The sequence below is a fragment of the Cucumis melo genome, chromosome 7 (genome assembly GCF_025177605.1).
Source record: "Cucumis melo cultivar AY chromosome 7, USDA_Cmelo_AY_1.0, whole genome shotgun sequence".
Classification (NCBI taxonomy): domain Eukaryota; kingdom Viridiplantae; phylum Streptophyta; class Magnoliopsida; order Cucurbitales; family Cucurbitaceae; genus Cucumis; species Cucumis melo.
The window spans coordinates 16,054,384-16,069,643 of record NC_066863.1 but is presented as its reverse complement, the minus strand read 5'-3'; the positions used below and the strand labels follow the sequence as shown (position 1 = coordinate 16,069,643).

The following is a 15,260-nucleotide window of genomic DNA, read 5'->3' as shown; positions in this document are numbered from 1 at the left end:
ACGATTATTTGGATTTGGCTATCCAATGTTCAAATTCAAAGGAAATTTTTTCACGATCTTGTATATTTGGCACACGATCTTAAACAACCAAATAACAATTTGATTTTTTTAAAAAAAATAGATATTTCATATTTGATACACGATCTTGAACCAAATAACAGTTTGAAAAAAAATGAAAGAAAATTGCAGAAGAAGAGAAAAAGACGATGGAAAGGAAAAGAAAAATTGCAGAAGAAAGAAGATGGAAAAGAAGGGCAAACAGAAATATTTTTAAAAATTGCAGAAGAAGAGAAAAAGGCGATGGAAAGAAAAAAAATCACATAGAGGAAGAGAAGAAATACAATAAAAAAGGAAGGAAAAACCTAGAATATTTTAAAAAAAATGATCAACTTCATGGACTTTTTTATTTTGTTATACAAGCCGTAAATGTTTTGCCAATTTATTATATTTATGAACATTAACCTAAGAAAAATGATAAAAGAATAAGTATAATAACACAATCCATAGTACATTTTTTCAAAGAAAAAAGGGTTTTAACAAATATTTCCACTTTTTAATTTATATTTACGAAAAAATCATTAACATTAAAACATTTTTAGTTAATTATTAATGTGTAACAAAAATTACATTAATAATAGTGTAACTTCTTATGGGAAAATTGTATGACTTTTTTTTATTAAATGCAAATTTGTACCTGTGGTTATATGAGATGAAAGAACTAATGAATAATAAACAAAACTCACCGTAAAAGTTTTAATAAAAATGAAAGAAAGATTATAAAAGATAGAATTTTAGTGATTTTGTTCTATGGAGTGTAAATAGTTTATTAATTTTTCTATTTTTGGAAAAATCTCTATCATTTATTCTAAACATATATTGATTTGACAGTTTATTTCTTTGATTAATTAGTTAACTTTGGCTACAAGTAAAATGTGAATTTATTTTAAGAAAATTGAAAACAATTATTTTAAGAAACCTTTTCATTCTTTGATATATTTGGCTCTTTTAAAATAATTTTCAAAATATTCAAGCTTTATTTAAAAATAATATCTACGTTGTTTCACAAAATAAATTGAAGGATAAAAAATGAAAGTTATACTATAGGTTTTTTTGCAAAGATTTTATACTTAATCATATTTTTTTAGTATTTCAAATAATCAGTCGAAACTTTTATTTTTAATGCTAATCTTACTTAAATCTAACCTGATATTTTATATCTATTTTTTAAAAAGTTGATATATTACTGAAAAATGCACTAAACTATTTTAATTTTTAATGAATATATATTCTTTTTAGAAAAAAAAAAGTATTGTTGGATAAATATTTTTAATTTTTTTTCACAAAAAAATGTTGTCCAATATCTTTGAAATATACGAAGAAAAGCCCTTCAATTCTCTTACAAATATATTTTCTGAAATATGAAAAAAAGACTTTAAAATACTTCTACAAAATTACTAAAATGTTAATTAATTAAGAAAATCAAAATTAATAAATAAGAAATTATTGTTAATTTTTTACTAAATTTTCAATGGAATTGTGATATTCGAAACCAACATATATCATGCTTAAAAATAAACCTTCATTTTATTTTTAATCAAAAGCAATTACAAGAAAATTAAAAAGAAACATGTGTAAATGCATGTTGAAATATATGTGTAAATGCATGTTGTAATACATTAGTGTATTGCATAAAAGCTTTAGGTTAATCCTAAAGGCCCTAAATGATAAAGGTTCCCAAATTAGTTAAAGTCATACTTGATGAATTTACCAAATTGAGTGTGAATTCTTTGTGTGCCTACACGGAAGCATAGCTTCTCAAAGGTCAATACTTTTTTGTCTTCAATTTCATATTCTATGAGGTAAAGTCCGGGTAGGAGACTTTTGATAGTGTGTGAAGAATAGATTAAAAAATTTCAAATAAAAAGCTGCAAACAAAGTGAGGTTTGCTGTAAGGTCCTACAAAAAAAAACCTTCAAATTGGTCGAAAATTGTAATTCTATGAGATAAAGTCTGGGTAGGAGACTTGTGATTATGTATGCAATAATAAAATAATACACAATAGCTACAAAATAAATTTAAAATAAAATGAAAGAATAAAAAAATTCAAGATAAGGGACAAACTCTCGAGGTGAAACCTCATGTTCGCCACGAAGTTGCCATGTAACCAAGACGAAGCAAAGTAGTTGACGTCCTTAAAATTGGTTAATTTTAAATAACAATAAAAAGGAGTCACGACCAATCTCTTTTACGATGTGATTGGACACTAAATAAAATAAATTATTTTTAATAAAAAAATTAATCTGCAAAAAGAATTGAGTTCGAGAGTCATTTGTGTATGGGGGTGTACGTAGAAGGTTTTTGCACCCCGTAACACCTATTTAGAGAAAAGGTGTTGGTCAAATTTAAAATCTTGAATTGAGATATAACTCTTTAATTTTTTTAAAGAAAATAAATTTTGTTATTTCATCGCTCATCACTTCAGTATTTGAAGCAATGATTTCATAAAATAAATGAAGAATATTCCATCAATTAGACTATATTAAAAAAAAAAATCAACCTCAAGAGAACGAGAAATTATTAAAGTTCTCACAATCCATCGAAGGATAAATAAATGATTTTTTTAAAATATTGATTAAATCCATATTTTCTTGGATCATATCTCAAACACCCAAAGATTTTCATCCCTCACTTCAGGAATTTAGAAATAACAGACTTCCAAATATTTCTAAATTGTGTTATTTCTAAATTGAACCATAATGTTTTGTTTAAGTAAAACGATATAAATTATTATAAAATATCGATTAGGAACCTTATGAAATCATATATTAAATTTTAAGTATTTGAAAGACATAAAAAATTATAATTTTAAAGAAAATTTTCTAAATGATTTAAAAATAGAAAATTGTTAAAAAAAAAAAAAATTGATTATTTACACTTCAAAAAATCAGTAAAAAATTTTGATGATTTTTTTCTATAGAGCATAAATAGTTTTTTTTTTTCTATTTTTGAAAAAAACCGTTGAAAATGAGTTTTACGAAAGATTTCAAAACTTAAGAAAATTTAAATAAAAAAGTTTTTTTTAGGTTAAAGATGAACACAATATAATGAGCCAATCACAGTTGAAAATGCATAATAATAAATTAAGTAGAAAAATTAAGATTTTAATAAAAATATATTGGGAATCGATCTTGGGCTTCCAAATGAATGATGTCCTCACCTCAAAAATACGAAAAAACACTCCCATATATTTCTAAATTCCATCGTTTGATAGTCTTAAAAAAGACATTACGAAATAAGAAGATTAATCAACAATGTTGTTGAATATAAAATTTTGGACTAATCACAAATTGTTACGTCATTTACCAAATTAACGACGAAAATACGAATAATGGAATTTGAGACTAATTAAAAGCTAACATGCATCTCAAATAAGTACATAAATTGGCAAATCCTGTTGCCATATGTTTTCATTGTGACCGTTGGATCAAATTAATTATTTTGGTCAAATTAAATAGGGCTTTTTAACTACTATTGCGTAAATGAGGGTGCCTTATTACAAGTTGGATCCAATGTTGCCATATTTTTCATAAATGACCTAATAAGCTTCAATTTTACAAAAATGTAGAGCCAACTGACCAAAATACCCGTCTTTAATATTAATAATATAATATAAAAATAATAAAATAAGGAAAGTGGACCATCGCATAAGGAAATTGAAACATGGGAACGGTTTCAGGAAACATTCATTTAAATTTCAGAAAAACTTCCCTTGTTGAAGAAACTTCCAAACAGTGGTCTTCTTCATTCGAAAATCTACAGAGAACATCGTTTTTCCATTTTCTATGTAAATCTATCGGGTAGAGCAGATGATTCTCAATGAACGGCTAAAGCAAACTCGTATCTCCCCTATTTCTGTGAAAAGTTCCGATAAGTAAGAGTTTATAGTTATATACAAAATTCATTAAGGTATATTCTGTATATTGAGGACGTATTATTTTAAATATGCAAGAGTATATAATTTTAAATATGCAAGAGTATATAATGAAAATGAATATTCTTATTCTATGAACAAAGACAGATATATATTATTTTAAATATGTAAGAGTATGTAATGATCACAACACAGTATTATTTTAAATATAACAAGAGTATATAATTATTCTACGGTACTATTTAAATATAAAAGGAAAATGATGTAGATTATATACTTGACTGACTGTATACTATAATTCACAATTTAAGAAACAAAGTTAATAACATAAAACAAATATGCACTCAAATGAATTGTTGAAAAAACCATCATAATATACTGCAGTTTTGACCATACATGATAAGAAATAATAGAAATATATATGCCTCTGCTTACGTATTATTTCAAATATGAAAGTATAATGACCACAACACATAATTATTTTAAATATGCAAGAATATATAATAATCATTCTACAATCCTATTTAAATATGAAAGGGAAAGGACGTGGGTTATATACTTGACTGGCTGTATACAGTGTAATTTAGAATTTAAGAAACAAAGTTACTAACATGAAGCAATTAGTTGAAGGAGATGGCTGGAAACTTCATTCACTGTAATTTTTATTGATCGAAAACTTCAACGAAAAATTAAACCGACATTCTATATGTCAAAATTTCATAAACATAATCAATAACATGAAAGAAATATGCAGTCACTGGATAACTTGAAAGAGATGACCGAAATAAGAAAGATAGCACGAAGAGAGAGATTCGAAAGGAGAGAAATCAGATGAAGAGATGATCGGTTATGATGCCGAAAAGCTCGACAAAGAGAGCAAAAATAGGATGCCCGGATGACGTGCAAGCAAGAGAAATTAAATAATTTTGTGGAAATTCTTTAATATATTCTTACCATAGTTGCCTTAATTTTATACCATATTTAAAATAGAAATCTAATAAATGGTATCCTAAAATTAAATAAAAATAAAGATATTATTTATTTAATACATTAAATAGGTAAGTTATAAGATACATAATAAATGTGATGAAATAATTATGATATTATATTTTATATATTTTTGAAAATAAATAATATTTATAATTAATATGAAGGACAAAATGGTCAATAAAAATCTCGAAATCTTATTTAAGAAAATTAATGAGATTTTTAGACATTCGTGTAAAATAATATCTAAAGTATGTGTTTTCTCTAAATTTTTCAATTAAATATTACTTATTTAGGCTAAGCCCAAATATATGTTTAATTTATCCCAAATATTAAATAGAGGCATTTTCAAATAGAAATAGTTGTAAATATAGCAATTATATTCAAAATAATTAAGTACATACCAACATTTTTAAAAATTGCAAATATAGCAAAATCTGTCAAAATCTATCAATGATAGACCATGATAGACCATGTAGCAAATGTTGATAAATGGTCTATCACTGATAAACTATAAGAGTCTATCAGCAATAGAAATCTATCACAACTTTGCTATATTTGTAGTATTCTTTTCCGCTTCCTCGTCCACCCAATCAGCTTAATCCGGCTAATCCTCAACCAGCTAGCTCCTCTAAAGCAAACTCTTCCGAGGGCAAACAACATATATCTCAATATCACAATCCATTAAGGGTTAAGGGACATGCCCTTATATAGATAAATGTATCTCCCACCAAGATATCATTTATCCATATAGATTACAACACGTGTCAACAATAATTTACCAAAGAAGACAAAAGAGAGACCGACATGACAGGACCCTTGTTTGGCATCTTATCTCTTTACAAAAAATTGGGAAGGTATCTCTTACAGAGGTATTAATTCCACAATTCAAAAGGTGTGCCTAGAAATCTGTCAACAACAGAAGCACGCTACCAATATTGCAAAAGACTCAATTATCGAAGAGAATTGGGATCTTTCAGCAAACAATATGGAATTGACAACACTCCTCCTTCTAGGAAAAAGATTCGATCCAAGAAGGTCTTCGGAAAAAATAAATCAAGTGAATCATTTGGACACTCTAACCGGAAAAGAAAGTACCACAACAGAAGTAAGAACAAGCGAAAATTTTCTAAAGAAAATACCACTTGTTTCAAATGCAATAAAAAGGGTCATTATGTCAATCGATGCCCCATTTTCAAAAAAACTAATCAAATGGAGATTGATGAAAATGAAAAGCAGTCATTGTTGAAGGTTATCAAAGTTAAAGAATTATCTTAAGAGGAAGAAGAATTCTTTTCTGAAAAAGAGGAGGATTTGCTCAATGTCATCCTCGAATAAACTTCAGAGGAACCTTCGTCGTCTGAAAATAAGTCAGATAATGAAGATGCAATTTCTTGTTTTGGCTGCATTAATGTTTTCACAAGCACCCAGAAAGGTCTCTTGGACATCATCGAAGAAGTCGATGATGATGCAATTAGAAAAAAGATACTTTTGAGATTACGAGAAGACCTTGAGACTCCCGATCAAAAGTCCAAAGATCAGATGAATTTTAGTTTTCAAGCTGTGATGGATCAGTTATCAAAAGAACATGTTGCACTGGTCAAAGTAACGTTCCTCCAACATGAAATCAAGGTCCTTAAAAAGGAAATCAACGAAAACAGACAACAGATATTCTATCTTAAAAATGTAGTTGTTATTCAAGAACAGATAATTTCAAAAGAAAGCGTTGAAACTCCAAGTAATGAAATCAACGTTATCAGTAAAATCTTTAATCAAAAGTGGCTAATGAATGTTACATTAAAGATTAAAGATTATACATTTGAAGCAACAACCCTAACCGATCCAGGTGCGGAAAAAAATGTGATTCAAGAAGGAATTATTCCATCCAAATACTTTGAGATAACCAGAGAAAGTCTCAAAGGGGTTGCTATTAATTCTTTAAAAATCAACTACAAGCTATCCAAGGTACATGTTTGTAAAGACGAAGTGTGCCTGGTGAACTCATTTCTCTTCGCTAAAGGCCTTACCGAGGAAGTAATTTTGAGTACTCCATTTCTTACACAAATTTATCCATTTACCGTTTCTGATAAAGGATTAACTTCTCAGAAATTTAGAAAGGAAATTATCTCTGAATTTGTAAACCAATCATTCAAGGATATCTTTCTTCAATTGAAAGTGAGATTGTGCAAAGTCTTACTCTCATCTTGAAGAAAGATAATCAAATTGAATTTCTTTAGATGATATAAAAGGACGAAAAATCAATGAAGAAATCAACAAACCTTCGATTCAAATAAAAATCCAATCTATCCTAAAAATGATTGATTTTGAGTTTTGTTCCAATTTGCCTAATTCATTTTGGACTAGAAAAAGGTATATAGTAGACCTTCCTTACGTAGATAATTTTGACGAGACCAAAATTCCAACAAACGTTAGGCCCATTCAAATGAATAAAGGCCTAATTGATACTTGCTTCAAGAAAATATCTGATCTCCAAAAGAAGGGATTAATAAACCCATCAAAAAGTCCATGGTCTTGTGCAGCCTTTTACGTTAACAATCGGACAGAAAAAGAACAAGAGGTCCCTTGCCTGGTCATTAATTACAAACCACTAAATAAATGCTCAAATGGATTAGGGACCCAATACCTAATTGCCAAGACTTGCTTAAGCGAATTGCTAATGCAAAAATGTTCTCAAATTTTGATATGAAATCTAGATTTTGGCAAATTCAAATTAACCCAAAAGACAGATACAAAACTACTTCCAGTGTTTCTTTCGGCCAATATGAATAGAATGTCATGTCATTTGATCTTAAGAATGCTCCTTCAGAGTTTCAAAAGATCATGAATGACATTTTCAATAAACATCAAGACTTCAGAATAGTTTACATTGATGATGTTTTGATATGTTCGGAAACTATTGATCAACATTTTAAACATTTAAATATGTTTATCAATATCATTAAAACAAATGGTCTTGTAGTATCTTTACCTAAGGTTAAATTATTTCAAACAAAGGTAAGGTTTCTTGGTTTTGACATTAATCAAGGAATTATTAAACCTATCCAAAGATCATTAGACTTTGTGGATAAGTTTCCTGATGAAATCCAAGATAAGACCCAACTACAAAGATTTCTTGGGTGTGTCAATTATATCGGAGACTTCATTAAAGACCTTCGAACAATTTGTCTGCCACTTTATGACAAGACTAAAAAAGAACCCAAAACCGTGAACGACTGAGCATTCTCAAGCAGTCCAGTCAATCAAATCCCTGACCAAAGGTATTCCATGTTTATCGCTTGTGGATGAAAAAGCCAAAATGATCGTCAAAACCAATGCATCTGAGAAAGGTTACGACAACATTCTCAAACAGGAAACTAACGGAAAGGAATCATTAGTTTGTTTCTATTCTGGTGTTTGTAATAGTGCACAACAAAACTATTCTACCGTAAAAAAGGAAATCCTAGCAATAGTACTCTCTGTTCAAAAATTCAAAGGAGATCTTATCAATAAAGATTTTCTTGTCAGAACAGATTCAAAAGCAAGTAAATTCATCATTGAAAAAGATGTAAAAAAATCTTGTTTCAAAACAAATCTTTACAAGGTGGCAAGCAATATTATCTTGCTTTGATTTCACAATTAAGCCTATAAAAGGCACCAATAACTCCCTTGCAGATTATCTCTCAAGAGAGCATCTCTCAAAACATAAGCTCTCAAAGTCCTCAAGTGTCTAAAAAAATGCTCCCGACCTCCGGCCGTCTTCGACTGTAGGAGAGGCCTCCGCCTCTTCTCCACCCAATCAGCCTAATCTGGCTGATCCTGAACCAGCTGGCTCCTCTAGAGCAAGCCCTTCCAAGGGCAAATGCCCTATATCTCAAGCATCTGCACTCACTCCAATGTGTGCAGACAATCACGCCATGGATCCGAGCTTTCAAACAGTATCCCGACGTTGTCAAGGTTCCTCGCAAAGGAATTTAACAATTGAATAACTCCAGATCCCTCAATAACTTTGTTGCGACAACTAGCATCGCAACATCAAACAGGCCAGCCTCTAAGCCTCAATCCTACGCTCGGACGGTCAAAGCAGCGGTGTTTATGCCTAGGCCACTGGTCACAGGATATCAAACAAAAACAATTATGGAAGATGTAGTCATCAAACCAGAATTCGACGGACCTCCCGTTCCAAAACTTTGTTCCCAAGTTTACCCTCATGGGTTCAATTTCTTCCTGGAAGATATCAAGAAAACAAAACAATTCTACGAGTTCATTTTGGTAGACACTATCTCTATCGAGATCACTCACATTCCGGACCGAAATAATCCGGAAAAAAATTGTCTATTCCAAATTAAAAGTTTTAGGGTGCTAACACCATCCCACTGGCCTCAAGGGGTGTTTGTTTCCAGAAAATTTTCAAAGCCGTTTAATCCACGATCGTACACATACCGAGATTACATGGAAGCTTGGTACAAAGTACTTTGGCATGAGTCCTACAATCATTCTTGGTTTATTACGTTTTGTAAGAAATCTTACAAAACTATTTTTCCAAATTGGTTTAAGAAATGGTGGAGCTATTTCGGCCTAACTCCAGAGATCTTCCCCATTGAGGTCCAAAGAGCCTACCACCACTTCTCAACAAGCATTTATTCGCATGCACTTTCACCGACGTATAGATTCACTCTTTATTTTCAAGTGCCCTGGATTTTTTTGTTGGAGTCACCAGCTTTCATCTAAAGCTAAGTTCAAAATCTTAGGTAAGATTTTGCGTGTCAAATGGTGGGATAAGTATGACTATTCCCATCTGAACGAAGAATAAATAGCGAAATTGTTTAAAATCAACGCTTATCTCTCTCGAGAAGAAGAAGATCAGTTCCTTCTCACAAAGAACTCAATTATGACCTCCATTGCTGGAGCAAAATCTAAAGTAGACCTCCAGACGATCATAGAAACAGTCGTCAACAATACTTCAGACGACAGCAAACAAGATAACCTTGAAGATATCACAAATCTCTCAGATTCATTCATCAATGATATTGATTTTGAAAAAGATCCCTATTACAATTTCGATATTTTTGATCCCTATTTGGATTCCCAACCGGGATGAAGAATATGTTGTTACTTTTGTATAAAGAGAAAAGTACATAAATAAATTGTCTTTTTCGGTTTGTATTTTAGTCATTATTAAGCATCTTTTTAGATTACGAAGAGATAAGGATAAGTGGAGTCTTATCCCACCCAAATCTTATCATAATCTTTTTCTTTTCATAAACAAAGATTTTAAATAGATAAGATGCCAGACATAGGTCCTGCCGACCTCTCTTTTGTCTTTCTTCTTTTGTAAATTATGGTTGACACGTGTTGTATCCTGGCGACCTCTCTTTTGTCTTTCTTCTTTTGTAAATTATGGTTGACATGTGTTGTAACCTATATGAATAAATGATATCTCAGTGGGAGATACATTTACCTATATAAGGGTGAAAATGTACCACACTAATTAGACCTTCAATTTTAATTTAATTTAATTTAGTTCACATATTTCTGTAAATATCACCATATCCCCCACATTAATAAAATTCAAAATTGGCACAGAGAATATGAAGTAGCATGTTGATATATGGTTGGGTCTATGTGCAAAATTAATGTTGAATAGTATAAGCTTTTCCAATGTAATGCAAGCTTTAGTAGGATAAGAACTACCCATGTATGTACCAAAGTGTATTGTAGACATTTATATGGCATATTAAAAGATTTGGAGACTGATTGCAACATAGATGACACGGTTGAACCTCATCGTACATGCGTGTTGTGTTAAAATGGTTAGAAAGAACATGTAGTTAGTTCCATGTTTAAAACTACATAAAATTATAGACCATGAATGGTAGGGAATTCATCCTTTGGATGACAAATTCAGGATTCAGGAGACGAAGAAACCTAAGATGGGAAAAGAGAGGAGTATGTGAGAGAGAGAGATGCACTAGACAGTAGAGGCAGAAAAACGAGAGGAAAGAAGGAAACATCACAGAGAAACTTATACAATGTGACAACCAGAACCTCTGTTAATCATTTGATACATTGTGAACATTCCTATTTAAATGTAAAAAAGAGCATAGTTTAACTCACAATGCTTTTATGTTCAACCTCGAAATCACATATTATCAAAAAAGAAAAAGAATAAAACAAAATTCAGTTTTCAATTTCTCTCCTGTATCCAATAATATAAATGTCTTGTGTGCATGGGTTGTCGAAGAAATTGACACAAAAAAGAAGAGAGATAATCTCTCTGAAGAAAGAACACTTTTATTAAGAACCAAGACACTTCGGAGAGAATACTCTTTTACTCTCTCAAGACTTTCACTTTCATTCAAAGTTTTCTCTAACTCTCTTTTTTTGCTTACTTTGTTTGCTTACTTGGTTCACAAATGAAGATACAACCCCTAATCCTTGGTGCTCAAGCAAAAGGGTCTCTCTAGAATTATTACTTTTCTTTTATTCTTATCTAAAAGAATTCTAGAATTCTTGACCGGAATGGAATCTAAGATATTTCTAAATTTTTTCTTTTAGATAATTGTTTACATCCTTTAACATAATTATAGGTAAATCTAATTTACATATTCATGTCATATTGAAGATACTTAAATATCCTTCTAAAATAGTTAGTGTTGTCTTCTACTTCAACACGAGTGTGCTCAAGAGAGATGAGACATAGAGGGCAGATAGAGAGACATGAAACACAATGGAAGTAGAATAGACATATATCATTGACATCAAAGTCTAATGAATCAGTTGAAGGAGCCAGAAACAATGTATCATACACAGTTACAGATTCGTAACCACCGACTTTATTTTCATGTATAAGTAGTCCACAAAACAAATGTCACAAAGAAATACCAATTATCAACTACAATGATGCTAAATCATGGTACATAATTTTTTTCTTAAATAAAAGAAGTACAAAAAAAAACTTTAACTTAGAAATTGAAACATGTAGCATATGAAATCATAAGATTTCCTCCTATCCTACAGCCATTTTAAACTCTCTGTGGCAATTCGAATTATGTAAATCCGCTTGGTGTGACAATCACAAATCAGTAGCATGAAATGATGAATGTGAGGGAAGTTCCACGAAGAAAAAAGGAAGCTTACCTCAGTCAAAAATTCTCTCACCGGTTGAGAAGAGCAAAAATACAATAGAGCTAAGAATGCAGAGCAAGCCTGGTATGGAGAAAACTGCTCTCCAGCTTTCTGGACTTGAGAGATCAGAATTGGTAGCCTTCGCAGCTTCAAGTAGTTTACCAGTTAAGTCGACCCCGATAATACCAGCTAACGTACCAGCAGTGTTGGAGACTCCCATAACGATACCAGCATATCGAGGAGCAATATCCATATGGTTAACAGCAAATCCTGCTCTCCCTAAAGCTAAGAAACCAAGAGCCACAGATGAGCAGAAGATAGCCCCACCAGAGGTTCTGAAGATAGGGATAGCCATCAGTGCCAGCGATGCTACAGCAAAGCCTATTGTATTCAAGAATTTCCGGGTTCTAGTAACAGATAAAATTCTTTTGGTGACCAAGTGATCAGCAGCTATACCACCGATATTCGAGAATAAGAACATGTTAAGGTAAGGCAACATCTTAGAAGAACCCATCTCCTGAAGGCTAAGTTGGAGACCAAGCTCAAAGTAAGTAGGCAGCCAGTTCATCAACACATATAGTGCATAATGGAAGGTAAAATTGTTTACAACGATTGCCCAAACTGGCAAGCTCAACAAGATTTTCTTCCACGGAATGTTTGAGGTTCGTGTTGAAGTTCCTCCATTCTCAACTTTTACCTTCTGGTTTCCTTTGATTGGCAACAAAGATTCACCAAAACCTGCTGCAGCAGCTTTGGGATGTTCAGAACGTGGAGGGTCGCTTGCATACTTGAGCCAAAGTACAGACCATGTGGCACCTAACAATGCCTCTGTAGCAAATACTGACTGAGGCCCTCGATACTTCACCAGGCTCGGAAGGATAAGCATTCCAGCAGCAGCACCTAGGTACATTCCAGAGGTTGTAAGAGAAACAGATCGAGATCTCTCATGAGGAGGAACCCACTGTGCTAAAACAGTGTGAATTGAAGGGAAGATGAAGCCTTGTGCCACACCAACAAGCAACCGAGCGATTACCAAGACCATCACCCGACTTGGATCAAGTGGGACTAATGCACAGGTCAGGGACCATAAAATAAACGAGATCAGAAGAACCCTTTTCCCTCCAATTTTTTGAGCAGCCCATCCTCCAGGAACCTGTGAACAGGCATATCCATAGTAAAAGGTTGAAAGAATAGTGCCTTTGCTTGACTGGTCTACCCCCGCAGCATCAGCTGCAAAGGTATAAGCAATTGAGAAGCCAACACGTTCCACATAACAAACAGAGGTGCAGATGAAGGTTAAAAGAACGATCCAATAACGTTTTGGAATTTTCATCATTGACATACTTCACCAACAAATCTATGCATGCTTTTAAGAACCTTCACTGTTGAAGATGGAGCAAAATCCCCAGTGGCTCACTTTTCAGAACCAAGTGGCTGTGGTGATATTGAAAAACGCTTCATTATCAACAGTATCTAGAATCCTAAAAAGAGCCTGAAGAAAGGAGACGAATATTTTAGGACATGAAACATTAAATAGAAACCATGTTCTCAGTGTGAACAAAATAATTACACTAAATCAACTTACACATTACTTTTGCACATGTGGAAAATTAACCAAGCAGCATGTTTCAAGCGTAAGAGAATCTCTTGAGAGATATAGAGAGATGAAAGGACACAGATATTAGAGCTTCACTGTATTTTTCCTCTAAGAAGAAGTTGTATAAATGATACCACCCAAAAGACGGAAATATAGCTGTTCTTCCTTGTTCTTCCTTTTATTAATATTGTTCATCTCTTACTTGATTCTAACCTAAATATGAATAAGAAAGTAACTCATTTCTTCTCTTCTTAGAAGAAGATAAATGGGCACAATTACAGCCTAATGAAGGACAGAGGAGTTCTTTTCTCATGTTTCATTTAAACATTCCCGATTAGTCGAAATATTCAGATCAACAAATGGATGCATTGGCAGATGCTATGATCTTATTCAACACCAGATCTAAGAATCCCCAAAATCATCACTTAAACCCTGTTTCTGATCAGTAAAGTCATGGAGTGACTACAAACGCATTCACATAAATCTACCAATGCGATCAGGATTTACGAAGAAATGAGAAGTTGAGTGAATTAGACGAAGTGCACATCGAGAATAGAATCGGGGACTGAACATACACTACAATGAAAGACAATTTATGCTCTATCGACCGAGATTGATGAAGCAGACCAGACGATTCCTTAACAAAGTGACACAAGCAGAAAGAAGAGATTTGAAGGCAGGAGAAACAAAAACATGAATTAAAAGAAAACCTCAAGGAGGAGGAACGATTTCAGAGCTTTTACCTCAAAAACAAGAAATGGGTAGGTCGAATTCCTGGAAAATGGCTCCGATTCAGCAGAGGAAGATCAGAATTCAGCAACAGAGACCCTGAAAAAGAAAACTGAAAAGAAAAAGGCCAACAGAAAATGTGCCTTCCAGCCTAGGCAAAACCAGCAAGTCAACTACTCAGGTACGGGGGTGGGTAAGTTTGGCCGTTGAATGCTTGAATTCAAAGCAAAATTGCAGTCGAGTGAAAGGATCAGTCGAATTCACGTGCTTAAATGCGAAGAAAATTGGGATTTTAGCAAAAATTGGACGTTTCTTGTAAAAATCAAACAAAAAAATGAATGATTTTCTCGAACTATTTCCAAAACCCCATGTGAAACCTCGACCCGGAATATCGCGCCACCACTTATACCTGTGAAACAAAACAAATGCTAGCACCACCACCGGCGCAGTGATGGGAGGTTGAGCCGGCGGCGAAGTCCGATAGGGGAGGAAGAGAACCGGCGGCAGTTTTTCGGTTTTTCTTTTTCTTTTTCTTTTTCTTGGTTTTTAGCATAGAGATGTGATTTGAGAAGGAAGGGTGGGGCAGGGCAGGATTTTAGGAATTTAGGCCTCTTCTCTTCTCCGTAATCTGTAATGGCTTCTCCGGTTATGGATTTATTATTTCTTTTTAATCCCAATCCCAACAATAAATCATCATTTATTATTTTTACACTTTCATCTTTCATCACAATTTGATTAATTATTTTAATTGTTCTTTGTTACCTTTTTAAAATTTGAATCAAAGGTGGCCTTTTCTTCCCATCTGTCCTTCCTTAAATTATGTGTGAGCGTCTCAAAATCACTCAATTTCGCTTCAAAATCACTTAATTTTGCTACATGATCTTCTCGATA

At 32.5% G+C, this 15,260-nt stretch overlaps 1 protein-coding gene across 5 annotated transcripts; it reads right to left on the bottom strand.

Moving 5' to 3' along the window:
* Positions 1–3,632: 3,632 nt before the first annotated feature.
* On the bottom strand, positions 3,633–15,002 carry LOC103495770 (probable anion transporter 5). 5 transcript variants are annotated; one of them, XM_008457430.3, is made up of 3 exons: positions 14,384–15,002; positions 12,056–13,535; positions 3,633–3,912 (listed from the first exon to the last, which is right to left on the bottom strand). In XM_008457430.3, exon 2 carries the CDS (start codon positions 13,383–13,385, stop codon positions 12,057–12,059), a length of 1,329 nt encoding a protein of 442 aa, XP_008455652.1. In that variant the 5' UTR covers positions 13,386–13,535; positions 14,384–15,002; the 3' UTR covers positions 3,633–3,912; position 12,056. The 5 variants fall into 5 exon arrangements, with proteins under 5 accessions (XP_008455652.1, XP_050943469.1, XP_008455654.1 ...); XM_051087512.1 differs by having other exon boundaries at positions 3,633–3,906; XM_008457432.3 differs by lacking the exon at positions 3,633–3,912 and adding an exon at positions 9,882–10,336.
* Positions 15,003–15,260: the final 258 nt, after the last annotated feature.

What these genes read in the sequence shown, in the direction of transcription:
- LOC103495770 (XM_008457430.3), bottom strand. Translation starts at nt 13,385, where the DNA reads ATGTCAATGATGAAAATTCCAAAACGTTATTGGATCGTTCTTTTAACC.